General features: G+C 47.1%; 1 protein-coding gene across 6 annotated transcripts in view; it reads right to left on the bottom strand.

Moving 5' to 3' along the window:
* The window catches only part of PSD3 (pleckstrin and Sec7 domain containing 3), a 575,456-nt gene that overhangs the window by 518,228 nt on the left and 41,729 nt on the right, over positions 1-15,499 (bottom strand). For 5 of the 6 annotated variants that reach the window (XM_043893683.1, XM_043893690.1, XM_043893691.1 and 2 more), the window contains exon 2: positions 2,370-2,415. In XM_043893683.1, coding sequence (XP_043749618.1) covers positions 2,370-2,415 — 46 coding nt within the window. Of the gene's footprint in view, positions 1-2,042; positions 2,060-2,369; positions 2,416-15,499 lie in introns of those variants that run through there. The other variant, XM_043893684.1, reaches the window with a different exon arrangement.

Raw genomic sequence — 15,499 nt, 5'->3', positions numbered from 1 at the left:
AGTCACACACCCAGGACCATAGTGACCATCAGTCACACGCCCAGGACCGTAGTGACCATCAGTCACACGCCCAGGACCGTAGTGACCATCAGCCCACACACCCAGGACCATAGTGACCATCAGTCACACGCCCAGGACCATAGTGACCATCAGTCACACGCCCAGGACCGTCGTGACCATCAGTCACACACCCAGGACCGTAGTGACCATCAGTCACACACCCAGGACCGTAGTGACCATCAGCCCACACGCCCAGGACCGTAGTGACCATCAGTCACACGCCCAGGACCATAGTGACCATCAGTCACACACCCAGGACCGTAGTGACCATCAGTCACACACCCAGGACCATAGTGACCATCAGTCACACACCCAGGACCGTAGTGACCATCAGTCACACACCCAGGACCATAGTGACCATCAGTCACACGCCCAGGACCATAGTGACCATCAGTCACACGCCCAGGACCGTCGTGACCATCAGTCACACACCCAGGACCGTAGTGACCATCAGTCACACACCCAGGACCGTAGTGACCATCAGCCCACACGCCCAGGACCGTAGTGACCATCAGTCACACGCCCAGGACCATAGTGACCATCAGTCACACGCCCAGGACCGTCGTGACCATCAGCCCACACGCCCAGGACCATAGTGACCATCAGCCCACACACCCAGGACCGTCGTGACCCTGGTCTGGAGTAGAGAGTAAAGTGTAGACAGTGCACAGAGAGTGTCAAGGAAACTAGAAACTAGATTCAGGAGCCATCAGGTGAAGTCTGATGCGTCTCCTGTTCAGTATAAGCCTGACCCCTCACAGTGATACAAACTTTGCATCCTCTGGGACATTTACTCGACATTACCTTGCTTGATCCTTGTAGCAACCTCATATAAGAAACAGAGCAAATAATATCATCCTCACTGTTGAGTAAATGAAAACTCCGAGTGGTTACGAAATTGACCACAGTGTCATCCGTGTCATCAGATTCTCTTATAGGCTCAGTAGGTACAACTGAATCTGAGTAACTGCTCTCTCTAAGTTTTTACTTTGAGTAACTTATATTAACCCCAATTCCTTTCCATAAAGTTATAATTATTAAAGAATCTTAATCTATCAAAAGAATATGATATGACTTATTTAAATGGCAAACTCCTTTCAAGGTACACTAAAATAGCTTAAAATATCTTTCCTGATGTATGTCCACTGGTACATTTAAATGATCAGATTTATTGTGTGAATTAAATGACCAAACTGGAATCTGTAAGGAATTCCCAGAAATCACCAAGAACAGGCAAACAAAATAAAAACTGACCAGACCTTTTACTAGCTGAGTCATGGAAAAGGAAGCCCAGAAGCCAAGCAAGAAGAAGAAAAGAGAGAAGAAAAGTTGGTCCCCCTCTCCACATCCTCCTGGACTCACGGCTGCCCACAGGGACCATGGTTCCCTGGCCGTGCCGTCTAAGGATGCGCCGAGATTTTGCCAGCGGAACATTAGCAGAAGGAGTCTGTGCAGTTTCTGCCTTGTTTGCCAATAAGAAAATTGCTTTCCCAGAAATTCTCTAATTTCTTTCCAAAAGTTAGTATGTGGCAACCTCCCAACTTCAGCCTTTGGGACGAGGAAGGTGACCTAAGCAATGGCAACATGACAACGGGGAGGACCCCTGACTGAGCAGGGGGCAGGGCACCCACCCCACCAGCCTGACCGCCAACCCAAGGTGGTGACGCAGGAGAGAACTGGACCCGGGCCTCTTTGTTCCATCAGCTTAGCTTCACCCTGAATAACACAAAGTGCGACCCAACTAGTTGTCCGGGAAATTCAGATTAAAAGGAGATGCCATCTCACACCCTACAGTTAGCAACATTTTAAAAGTCTGATGATACTAAAAATTGGCGAGACTCTGGGAAATAGGAAACCCACATATAGTTCTGCCAGGAGCATAAATTGGTACAACCATTCAGAGCACAATTTGTCAATATTATTGATGTGGAAAATGAACACCTCTACAGCCTTCATTTCCCTTCTAGGGACAGTAAACTTACATATGGAGACCATCTGTGCGGCGGTTCCAACCTCACTTTCATTAGCAAAATTGTAAAGAGTCTGAAAGTCCAGGAATAAGGGGATACGTAAGTTGCGATACTTTCACACAATTGAGCACAATCGACTTTTAAAATGGATACACTGCACCTACGTGAGTCAGCATGAATAAATTTCAAAAACACAGAATACCGAAGAGAAAAAAAGTTGAAGGATATGTACAATATGATAGCACTTGGTAAAACTAAGAGTATGCAAAACATAACAGTGTATTTCTTTGACTACATATTTGTGGTAAGAATATAAAAGTGTAATGGAAGAATACTTACCAGATGCTTGATGCGGTTGTCTCTGGAGCAGGAAGGTAAGATGGATCTGTGGAGAGAAACAAGGAGGTTTCAACATTCTTCACAGTGTTTTATTTCTTGTGTGAAAAGATGTCATGCAAAAATAACTTTTGAACTTTTAAATAACATAAAAATTAAATTTCTACATCTAATTTTCAGGATTATGCTTTCTGCACAAAGCATCCTACTTATGTGTCTTCCTGGTGATGAAAAAATAGAGCATCTCTCAGGAACAGCCACCCAGAGGTCAGCGTTTATTTGGCTTTTGAGAACACCTGGTTCATTTGGGCCGGGAGAAAACTCTGGGCCTTCTGCTTAGCACATCACTCAGCAGCTAGTGTCCTCAAATCATACATGATGTTCGCTGTACAATAAGAGGGCTCCCTGGGTCGCTCAGCTGGTAGAGAATTCACCCACAATGCAGGAGACCCTGGTTTGATTCCTGGGACGGGAAGATCCCCTGGAGAAGGGATAGGCTACCCACTCCAGTATTCCTGGGCTTCCCTAGTGGTCATGTTTGGATGTGAAATTTGGACCATAAAGAAAGCTGAGCACCGAAGAACTGATGCTTTTGAACTGTGGTGTTGGAGAAGACTCTTGAGAGTCCCTTGGACTGCAAGGAGATCCAACCAGTCCATCCTAAAGGAGATCAGTCCTGGGTGTTCATTGGAAGGACTGATGCTGAAGCTGAAACTCCAATACTTTGGCCACCTCATGCGAAGACCTGACTCATTGGAAAAGACCCTGATGCTGGGAGGGATTGGGGGCAGGAGGAGAAGGGGATGACAGAGGATGAGATGGCTGGATGGCATCATCGACTCAATGGACATGAGTTTGAGTAAACTCCAGGAGTTGGTGATGGACAGGGAGGCCTGGTGTGCTGCGATTCATGGGGTCACAAAGAGTCAGACACGACTGAACAACTGAACTGAACTGAACTGAAAGGGTTTACGATGCAGCCTTGAGGCTCCCTGTGGTTTGAGCGCCCATAACCCCCAGGAAATGGGAATCACATCCTCTGACCTACACTGGAACATGAGATGTGCAGTGGGGAGGGTGTTTGCCTTCCATTCTGTCATTAATATTTTGGGCTTTTGATCTTCTAACTGTAGTACGAGGTGACAAAGGAGACTTATTTCTCGTTAATCACACACAAATCAATCCTTGGAATGATTATTGTCAAATAATTTTCCTTTTTTGTTATAAAAGGTAAAACATATTACTGCAGAAAAGAAGATAAAATCATCCATTCATAATTTCATGACCATTAATACCTTGGTGAATAACTTTTCAGATTATTTTTTCTAAAATAATATTAAGCTATATATACACCAGTTTAGCCTTTTTCACTCAAGATTCTATCATTAACTTATTTCCATGTCATTACATTTTCTTCACAGGTGCATTTTTATGGTCATATAACATTATACAGGGCTTCCCCAGTGGTTTAGAGGTAAAGAAGCAACTGGCAGTGCAGGAGATGTGGGTTTCATCCCTGGGTCGGGAAGATCCTCTGGAGGAGGGCATGGCAACCCATTCCAGTATTCTTGCCTGGAGAATCCCATGGACAGAGGAGCCTGGCGGGCTACAGTCCATAGGATTGCAAAGAGTTGGACATGACAGAAGCAACTTGGTATACACACGTGCACAGCTTTATAACTTTTCCTGAATATCAGTTTATTTCAGGAATAATAAACAACCTGTGGGCTGAACTCTGCTCAGGGTCTGTTTCCTAGAGAACCCAACCTGTGAAGCTGGTATCAGAAGTGGGCTAACAAAGAGAACGTGGGGTTTTGGAACTGATTCACCTGCTACCTGGCTAGCAAAGACCGTCCCCTCGTTGGTGGTAAATTAAGCACCAACAGCCCCTGCCACAAAGTGGCTCTCGATAGTGAACTGAATAGTGTCTCCAAAGATTCGTGTCTACCTAGAACTTCAGAACAGGACCTTGTTTAAAAATAGTGCCTTTGCAGATGGAATTAGCTAAGGACCTCAAAATAAGATTTAGGATTGGCCTTAAATCCAGTGATTAGAATCCTTGCCAAGGGGGAGAGGGGGAACACAACGACAGAGAGACGTAAGGAAGAAGGCATGTGAGATGGAGGCAGAGGCTGGAGCCGTGTAGCCAGAGGCAGGGGTGCCAGGAGCCATGAGAAGCCGGAAGAGGTGAGGGAGGGTCCTCCCGAGCCCTTGGCGGAAGCACGCTCTGCTGACATTTTGATTTCAGACTTCTGGCCTCCAGTACCGTAAGATAATGCACATTTGTTGTGTAAGCCTCCCAGTTTGTCATCGCTGCCCAGGGAAAGTAAATCTTGTTGCGGAAATTTTGCCAGCGATGATGGAGACACTGGAAGGTGCCAGATGTGTGACAAGTCTGAGGGCAGCAGCAACTACAATAGTGGAATTCAATAGCTGAGCTCAGCTGACCCTCTAGAAAAGGTCATGAAAACCTGCGAGCAATCCATAATGATTGAGAGTCAGAGAAGCCAGAGGACATCTTCACAGCAACAATGAGGGTCCCGCCTCCCAGAGGGAGAAGGCAGAGGAGGACGACCTCCAGGCTCAGGACCCAACCGCCAGAACAGCAGAGTCCAAGAAGGGGGAACCTCCCGCCAAGGACAGCTGGGCTGATTTCAGCTCCCCCTTCAGCCTTGAAACTCTGGTGCCCCAGACCCTCTGGGCCTGCAGAAGCAAGCCCCCCCAGTGAAGAGCCGCACCCCACCCCACCCCACCCTGCTTGCAGGGCGTGCAGAGACCTCCACCCACAAGACATCAGACCTCACCGCCCCCTCCTGACCCCTCATCCTATAACTGCTCAGCCCCGAGGACACAGCGTGAACCTGCAGCACTCCCCATCCTGTGTTCTCACGGGACCACGGCTCCCGGGAGCTGCCCCTGAGGGACTCCCTACAAAGCCTCCCTCCGGGGGCGCGGTCTCCATCTGGGAAACCCTACCTAAGACAGTGAGTACTGGTCCATGGGGTCTGGGTACTCGCATACCTCTTCACACTTGTAAGCAAGTTTCCGTGTGTTAAAAAGGGAAACTGGGCGATGAGCGTGGTGAAACTCACACCTGTGATCTGTCTGGCAGATGGACAGTTCCGAGGGCCCCATAGCCAACACCCGCACCCTCTGTGCTGCAGGTCAGTTCATCAGTGACCTGAAGAACAGCTGACCCGGAAGAGGTCTGTGCGCCCTTACAATTTGCTGATTGAAAGCCTGCACTCGGGCCTGCTAAGTCGCTCAGTCTGGTCCGACTCTTTGCAACCCTATGGACTGTAGCCCGCCAGGCTCCTCTGTCCTTGGAATTCTCTAGGCAAGAATACTGGAGTGGGTTGCCATGCCCTCCTCCAGGGGATCTTCCCAACTCAGGAACTGAACCTGCATCTCCTGCAACTCCTGGATTGCAGGCAGATTCTTTACCACTGAGCCACAGGGGAAACCTGTTTGAAAGCCTGCTTGACACTAAAAGCAGGCTTTGCACACCAGGGCTCTCTCACATGTTGGAAACAAAGGGCTCTCAGGAGAGTTCAGGTTTACAAAGGCACATTCATGCTTGGAGATTTACGGGTTTAGCTGTTTCAATTAGGTCGTCTCTCATCTCTAGGTTGTAGATCAGGAGCACTGAGAACATGCAGGTGAGGTCATGGAACATTTATCAGGATTGATGACAATTTCTGGGGTCCCCAGGAACCACTCCGAGGGAGGCCCTGGATTTAGAGTCCATTCCATGAGTGTCTTCCCTGTGAGATGATCTGGGGCTGGAGGGAGAGTTAAATCATTCCTTAACACAACAGAAAACAAATTCTCACAGTGCTGTGACCCTGGGGAGAACTAGCAGTGAGACTTCTATTTCAAGCTGAAAGGCTCTGGCAACGCTGGAGTCCAGTTAAGAAAGTTCAGAGGTGTTGGCATGAAAGAAGCTTAAGACCTGAGGCAAACTGATTTCATTCTGTAAAACCACCATGAAGGTGAAAAAACAACCCAAAGGATGGGAGAAAATAATTCCAAATCCCTTATCTGATGAGGGACTGGTATTCAGAATACACAAAGAACTCTTGGAACTCAATAATAAAGAAATAAATAACCTAATTAAAATGAGTCTTTGAATAGATAGTTCTCCAAAGGAGTTATACAAACAATACCAATAAACTCATGGAAAGATGTTCAACATCCTTTGCCTCTAAGAAAATGTAGATCAAGACCATTAGGATGCCAAGTCCAGGAAAGATAATTATGAGTGTCCCTGAGGATAGGAGAAATTAGGAACCCTGTACACCACCGCCAAAAACGTAAGTTAGTGCGGTTGTTCAGGGAAACAGTTTGCAGTTCTTCAAAAGTTTAAACATAGAGCTACCATACGACCCAGCAACCCCTCCTTGGTATGTAATCAAGAGAAATGACAGCATCTGTCCACACAAAAATTTACACACAGTGTTCACAGTAGCCCACAAAGTGAAACCAACTTAAGCATCTATCAACCAATGAATGGATAAACAACATGTGGTCCATCCATACAGTGGAATATTATTTAGCCACAAAAAATGTGAGGTGCTGACATATGCTACAGCATGCATGAGCCTTGATGAAAGAAGGCAGAAGCAAAACATAACATATCATAGGATTCCATTTCTAGGAAACGTCCAGAATCTAATGAGACCGAAAGCGGATGTGTGGTTGCCATGAGTTGAGAGATGATTTATGTGAGAGATGGCTAATGAGTAGGGGGTTCTTTCTGAACTGATGGAAAAATGGTCTAAATTTATACTGTGATGATGGTTGCACAATTCTTACAATATATTAAAGCCACTGAATTGAATTCTACACTTTAAATGGGGTGAATTTATGGTATGTGAATTATATCAATAAAAATGCTTAAAAATTTTAATGGGCTTCGTTTCATCTATTTCTTCTCTTGGGTGGGAAGGAGCTACTCAATCTTAGTCCTGGGAAAACCTGCGTGTCATTCTACAGCTGAGTGATCTTTTATGTCCTCGGCGTAAATTTTCCATTCAGCCTTGAGCTGCATGTGTATGACAACTGGCCAGCCAGAAGATTCACAGGAATGGGAAGTTAATGGGAAAAAGCCTTGTCAGGGCTGTCTGGGTGGTAGCTCTGCTGCAGCTGGAACTTCTCCTGTGGATCCGCCTCTTTCCCGTTCTATGTTTCTGGTGTCTTTGTGGCAGGTCACATTATTTTTCAGCAGATACCCCGCTTGCCTCCAAGTCTGTCCTACCTCGCTCCTGCCCCACGCCAGGAGAAGTGCCTAGGAAGGGAACTGGGTTTGGCTGGCTGGCTCACTGCGGCTAACTGAGTGAGGGAAGCAGCGGCTCCTGCTCATCCCAAGTGGATGTTTGAAGAATCATGGGGATTTCCCGCTGGCCCTCTGACAACTACACCTTCCAGGCACTGTCTCCCTCAGCCCGAGTCCATCAGATGGAGGTTGTGGGGCAGGACGGAAGCCAACAGCAGCCTAAGCAGAGCTACCTGACTGCCCGTGACCCCAAGGGAGAAATAAGTGCCATAAGTTGCCGACGTTTTCCTTACACAGAGTTACCACAGTGAAACCTGACTGATACAATCATTACTTTATTCACTCAGAAAACATATTTAGAGCACTGCCATGCATTGGATTCTGTGGTTATTCTTTTAATGAATAAGACCATCTTTTCTTTTTGCATCTAAAAGGTAAAATGGAAAAAGACACCAGCAAAATACAAAATATGTGGTCAGTGATACAAGAAATACAAAATACAACGGCTGCAGCGCAGAAAGAGATCATTTCTAACTCAGAGGAATCACAGAACGTCTAGAAGGAACAAACATTTCCATAATCAGTTATTTCAGGAGACGAAAGCCCAGTCGTATACAAATTGTGCTCCTCCCTGGATGCTACTGCAGATGAAGCGCAGCTGGAATTCTCAAGACTTCCCCAGATGTGCCCTTTGCCCCGGCTGCGAGGTGGACAAGCCTCTGGCGCTGACATCATTCTCAGAGCAGCAGGAAGTGGGCAGGGAGATCCTGAAATGACTGGAGCAACCCTGCGGTGATAGCTTTAGTTGACACTGAGTAAATTTTCTAGATTTGGGGAGAAAGGGGGGCTCAGACAGACTTGAGTTTTAATTATAGGAAAATATAGGCAGTTGGGTTTCTGGGCCCTGCGTGTCACACGGCACACAGGAAGGGAAGAGCTCCGCCAAACAAGCCTATCTCTGGGAGCCAGGGGCTTGGGTTCCTGGCCAGATGCCTTGCCCCCTTAGATAACTATTCCATTTTATTCCATTTGCTAAAAAAAGGCCGACAAGTTTTCCATATGCAGTGCGATGACAAAGTGCCAAAAAGAAACATCAAACCTCAAAGAAAAATCAACACCCTTGCTTTTTTCTATATCAAAGCCTTGCTTTGGAAATGAGGAGTTTCTTCCCAAACATTTCTACGAAAACCTCTCTACCCTCTCTACCCACACTCCACTTTTCGAAAAAAAGTGCATTTGAAATAGAAAACCTGAATGCATCTTTACCACAAGATGCTGAAACAGACTACACACACCCGGTGAAATTACACAGACGTTTTTGACAGTCTGAATTTTAACTTTGACTTCAAAACACTTTCATGAAATCAAAATAATAGGACAGCATGCTCTCCAATTTCTTTCCGTCGATTTTAGGAGAATCTCTTGGTCCCCAGGAGGTTTCAGGACAACCCTGCATTAACGGGTTTAGGAGATCAATTTTGGCGTCTGCAGCAGCTCCCGTGGGAGCCCTGGGTGGCCCTGGGTCTGCTCTGGGCTGTCCCAGGACTTCCCTGGGGCTCCGGCCCGTCCCCTCCTGCCTCTCAATTCCTCATCTTTAAAATGTGTGGGCTCTGGGTGACCTTAACTCTTTCCAGCCGCCACATCCTTTGATTCCACTTTTTCTTTTTTCCATAAAATTTTTAGATTCATAGCTGGACAACTGAATTCTGCAGACTGAAAACTACTTTTCTCCTAATAATGTATGTTTTGATCAAAGTCCAGTGGAGCTAATTTCATTCATCTTCCTACAGGTTGATTCAGAACTTATCTTTATAGTTGAACACACACAAACGGGGTGTTAATGCTGAAGGAATCATGGCAAACTTGCCTCTTGGATCAGTTAACTCCACCTCGTAGGTTACGGGTGACTATAGGGCACCCAGTAAGGAAAAGTCTTACCCTGTGAGAAGAGAGAGTTAGCAAAATCTTCCATCAGGAAGAGAAAGCGAAAGTGAAAGTCGATCAGTGATGTCTGACTCTTTGTGACCCCGTGGACTATACAGTCCATGGAATTCTCCAGGCCAGAATCCTGGAGTGGGTAGCCTTTCCCTTCTCCAGGAGATTCTTCCTAATCCAGGGATTGAACCCAGGCCTCCCGCATTGCAGGCAGATTCTTTACCAGTTGAGCCACAAGGAAGTACATGGGGTCAGGAAGAGAAGCAATAACATTTCAGAAGAGACTGAAGTACAGACTACTACCTAATCCTTTTATTTCCACAGAGCTTTACAGCAGATTCAAAAGTAGGGTTGAGTTTGGGGCAGCTGACAGTATTGGTGGCTTTCCCTGGTGGCCCAGTGGTAAAGAACTCACTTGCCAATGCAGGAGACACTGGTTCCGGAAGATCCCCTGGAGAAGGAAATGGCAACCCACTCCAGTATTCTTGCCTGGGAAATCCCAAGGATAGAGGAGCCTGGTGGGCTGCAGTCAATGGGGTTGCAAAGACTAGGATGTGACTTAGTGATTAAAAAACAACAACAGTATTGGTAATTTGCATTCGGGCACAATTTTCTTGAACATTTACTGTGTGCCAGACACTGTCCTGAAAACGTCCCATGAATCAATTAATCCTCAAAATAACCCCACAAAGTAATATTCTTACAGATGAAAACACAGACAGGAGAGGTAAGTTGTCTCAGATCCCAGGGTAAATGGCAGGGCTGGGATTGAAATCTCAACAGAGCCCAGCCCAATGAACAGGAAAGTCTGTCCCTGGAGCTCAAGCGTGAATTTGGAGACAAACTCAAACCACCAAACCCCGGGGTGGGGCTGATGTTTGGAATTATAGGGGGCAGGGTGGGGCGGCTGTATTTAACCTTCTTCCTTCATTTGCCTCGAGGGAATTTAAATTGCTGCAACACAAATGTCAAAGGGAAAAGAAAAGACTAATATTTAAATGCTAACTTTCCAAGTAGGATATTTCAATTACAAGACAGACTGATAGGATATGAGGGGAAGGAAGCTGGATTCGCACCTGGCTGGCATCCAGCCCAGAGTCCACCTAGGGGCAGGGATCATCAGGAAGAAACAAGAACAACCCCCTGACTTCTCCCGAGTGAGGCGGGGATGACACGGCCAACAGTGTTTTACATTAAAAAGTTTAAAAAATTCATGTGGTTAAATCTGTACATTTTCTGTTATGATTTCTGCATCTGTCTACATGTCTAACAAAGTTCTTTCTATCCTAGTTCAGAAGAGAAGCCATTATATATATATATATATATTATGTCTGCTTCCTGGCTCCCTTACAGCTTAAACGTAAAGAGCCAGGTTCTGAGTCCGGGGAAGATACAATAGAATCCCGGTTCTGCCCATCACCGGCTGTAAGGATTTCCCTTCCTCTGTTTCCTCAGGTATAAGCCAGGCACTGCAATGAGAGGAGTATGCTCCCATTATACAGATGGGAAAACTGATATTCAGAGGGGAAACTGCTTGTGCAGAGGCGCCCAGTAAATGGAGCTGGGATTGGACACCAGTTCTCCTGTGGTCTTACCAATTACACTTATGCTGATTTATAATACATGGAACACCATGGTTTTATTTTTGTTATATCTTTGAAGATGTTTTGCCAGCCTTCTATCTGAGATATTGCAGCTATCCTCAAAAGTGAGGCTGTGGCGCAGTTTTCTTTGCGGACACGTCTCCTAACCCTGGTGTTTGAACAACACCTAGGTCCTGGCAGCGTCCCCCGAGGCCTTAGTTATCATGTTTGATCGGCCAGCTTCAAACAGTCTCGGTACACAGACCCTCTCGGGAGACCTACAAAGGACAGGGGGCCAGACAGCGATTAGAGCAGATCTTCTGTTTAGTTAAGGGCTCTAAGTATGTTCTTCTCTGCGTCAGGAATGAAATAAATGCATGTAAACAGGTGATAAGAAGATTTCACTCCCCCAGGATTGCCTGAAGCAAGACCTGTTTGGAGACGATATGGAGCCTGTTTCCAAGTTTTCATTTAATTTGATTAGAAACAGCTGGAAGATCAGAAAGGCTGCATAACCTCTCCAGTGATGCAGAGGGAAAGAATGTTCAAGTGACAGAACCGCAAGTCACCAGCCTGGCTTGACTCACACAGGGAAAAACTGCATTAACTGAGTTACGAACCCAACTCTCTCATCCACTCTCAGCTTTCATGTTCAGTTGTGTCTGACTCTTTGCAACCCCGTGGACCGTAGCCCGCCAGGCTCCTCTGTCCATGGGATTCTCCAGGCAAGAATACTGGAGTGGGTTGTCATTTCCTCCTCCAGAGGATCTTCCCCACCCAGGGATTGAACCCACATTTCCTGGGTCTCCTGCATTGGCAGGCAGATTCTTTACCACTGTGCCACGGGGAAACACTTCTCAGCTTTACATCTGTTCAAGTTAATATTGCTCCACATGGCCAACTCCTGCAATGGTGCTAATTGCTACATGACTAACATCCTTTTTGTCTTTACAAAAGGGTTTTTAAAGTATTCATATCAATGTGAAGTTTTTAACAGGCAGAAACAAGGACTTTCATTATTCAGTCATGAGCAGAGGGGAGGGGCTTTTCTCCACACAAGAGAGGGCTTGGTGTCTTGACCCAGTTCTGAGAAACGGGCTCGTGGTGATGGGGAAGGGAGAGGCTAGTTCTGCCACTGAAGGTTCAAGCCACATCGTCACCGCAGTCAGTGACCTGCAAATTCCATACTGAGGCCAGGCTCCAGCCCCTTCCCGGAGACCCCCCACCCAGGCAGTGGTGCAAACTGTCCTCAGCTCCTTGCTCAGATCTACTACTTGACTCACAGAGAAGCTGAGAATTCTTTGCTAACCTTTTCTAATCTTCACTTGCATAGTGTAAACAATTGAATCAAAATGCTGAGACTGTCAACCTCACAAGCCGTTGTCAGAATAAACAGGAAAACTTCTATGTAGTGTTTTAAGACTCTTTGACATCCCGTGGACTGCAGCACGCCGCGCCCCACTGTCTATGGGATTCTCCAGGCAAGAATACTGGAGGGGGTTGCCATTCCCTCCTCCAGGGTATCTTCCCAACCCAGGGATCAAACCCAGGTCTCTTGCATTTCAGGCAGATTAATTACCATCTGAGCCACTAGGGAAGCCCTTGAAATAAATCAAGTTACCTTTAAATGATGAAAACATTCAAAAGTGCCTAACATGTAAAAATACAGAAAAGGAAGGCAGTTACAGAGACATAAAAGGTGACCCGTAATCTCACCACCTCCAGACGACCACTATCAACATGCTGTTTTTTCCCCAATGTAATTATTTCATCCTTTCTCCCGATTTCTCCTCTCTGTCCCTTTCTTTCCCTCTCTCATCCAGAGTTTGTCCCGTTCACCTTCCCTCATAGATGAGACGGGGGTAAACAGGAAAACAAGTACCATGGGATCCACACGCCTGGCCTCGGAGCTCCACACACCACATGCTCCTGGCCCCAGGGACCTAGAATCTTGATCGGCTTCCTTGTCAATTTCCCACAACTATCTCAGTAGAGGTTAGAGGACACCCCTCTGTGAGCACGGATGGAAAAGACCCTGATGCTGGGAAAGATTGAAGGTGGGAGGAGAAGGGGACGACAGAGGATGAGATGATTGGATGGCATCACCAATGTGATGGATGTGAGTTTGAGTAAGCTCTGGGAGTTGGACAGGCTTCCCTGTTCATGCAGTTCATGGGGTCACAGAGTCGGGCATGACTGAGCGACTGAACTGGGCTGAACACGTAGATGCAGAGGGGCTGACTTTTCCACGTCTGCTTGGCCCCAGCTGAGCTCGGCAAGTCCTCAGTGTTACCCCCAGTCCCCAACTCTTATGCTGCCCTATCCAGGCAGGTTTAAATTTCCCTTTAAACTGTCGTTGGTGGGGCAGAGACAGGCAGGGTCACCAAGGATTCTGCTTGCTCATCAGTAATCCCAACTCTCCTGCAGTTAAGCAAGGCTGTGTTCCCTCTTTTCTCTCGGACAAGGAGGCATTGTGTTCCATCCAGACGGTGCAGCTACGAGACAGAATCTGAGGGATTACGTGTCGCAGAACTCTTGGTGATTCATGGGAGGCACGTCACGTGACAGAGAGGACTGAACGTTTGTTTAAGCCTTTAAAATCTGGGGCTTATTACTGCAGCACAATCCAGCATATTCCGACTAATACAGTTGGAGGGATTCTCTCAGCTGGCACCATACTTTGATCTTTTTGTATCTTTAAAAACGAAGACTTGATCATAGTATTTCCTTGTTTAAAAATTATTAGGAGCTAGCCTCACCTAAATGGTGAGGTCCAAATGCTTTACCCCAGGAGCCTATCTGGTTCAGTTTATCCTCGTGGGCTCATCTCCTGGTGTTCTGTCCCCCAACCTAGAGCCTAAATTGCAGCCCCACTGACTCCTAAGTCTTTCCCCGAGTTTCCATTTCCTGAATGGGGTTTAGTCTCTAAGTCACGTCTGACTCTTTGCAACCCCATGGACTGCAGCCCGCCAGGCCCCTCTGTCCATGGGAGTCTCCAGGCAAGAATACTGGAGTGGGTTGCCATGCCCTTCTCCAGGGGATCTTCCCAACCCAGGGACAGAACCAGCATCTCTCACATCTCCTGCATTGGCAGGGTTCTTAATCACCTGAGCTACCAGGGAAGCCATACCTTTCCAGCACATCACAGTCCTTTAAATGTTATCAGGCCTTTGTTCACGCTGTTTCCTTTGCTTGGTTGACACTGCGTTTCTCACTTAGCATATTGTTACATATCCAATAAGACTCAATTCAAATATGACATCTGTGATGTTGAAGCCAGCTTCAAAACGTTGTCAGCTCCCTTGCCAAGTTGCCACAGTTCTGGGTAAGTTCTTTTCGTCAGAAAATCTCCTACCGCTTGATTTATTTGTAGGTCCACTTTGGGTTCTTAAAGGTGGTGTTATCCCTTATTCTTTCCTAGCACAAGGGTAGTTCATAGGTGTGCAGATACATTCTCTATAGAACCTAGTGTTGTGGCCACAGCAGCACTTGAGGAGCGGAATTTATGGTTTTTGTCAGTCTACGCTGCCTCGCCTTTGGTGTGTAAAGCTGGTGTTTCTCAAGCAGAATGTTTTGTAAAGCAGCTTAAGGTAAGTCCTCTGGGAGGGGCCTGAGACAGTGTCATGGGAGACTGCAAGTTCACCTCCTCCCTTGGACACGTGGAATCCGCACTACACCTCCACACAGACCTCAGGCCTAAAGACACACGCAGACTGAAAGTGAAGGGAAGGAAGGAAAAAGATAGTTCATGCAAAGAGGAAAGCAAAGAAAACAATACTCCTATAAGACAAAAATAGACTTTTAGAAGTCAATCCAGGATGACGGTGCCTCACCAGGGGCTCTCCTAAGGCTCGGGAGTTGTCACATCCACGCAGGACCCAGGACCCCGGGGCCCCATCACTGGTGACCAGGAAGGTTAAGTCAGCTGCTCCCCAGAAGCCCAGCATCTCCTCCCGGCCTGGTTACTTGTCAATGCCCTGGGCGCCCTCTCAGAGCCTGTAGCTCAGACTGCTGGGGTCGCCAGCTCTCCCTAGGCCCCCTGGCTGCCCCTGCCCCTGGCTGCTCCCCCAAGGACCCCACTGAGTTGCGCTTTTCCATTGGCTTCACTGGAGGTGGGGGGTGCCGTCCAGACCCAAGAGTCAGCTGCCGGCTCTGCCTGCAGGGCATGCAGCTTGCTGGTACCTTGCACCCCGGTTGCAAAGTGTGTGTTGAGAAAACAGTTTCATTGCATTTAAACCCTTTAAAGAAAAATCCGAGATGTCATTTGTGCTTAGAACACGACACCCCTTATACGGGTGCTCTTTCCTGGGCAGCCGCTAACCTCACAGGCTGTGGACACT

This window comes from Cervus elaphus, chromosome 32, assembly GCF_910594005.1.
Source record: "Cervus elaphus chromosome 32, mCerEla1.1, whole genome shotgun sequence".
Lineage (NCBI taxonomy): Eukaryota > Metazoa > Chordata > Mammalia > Artiodactyla > Cervidae > Cervus > Cervus elaphus.
This window is presented reverse-complemented; position numbering and strand designations above follow the sequence as displayed.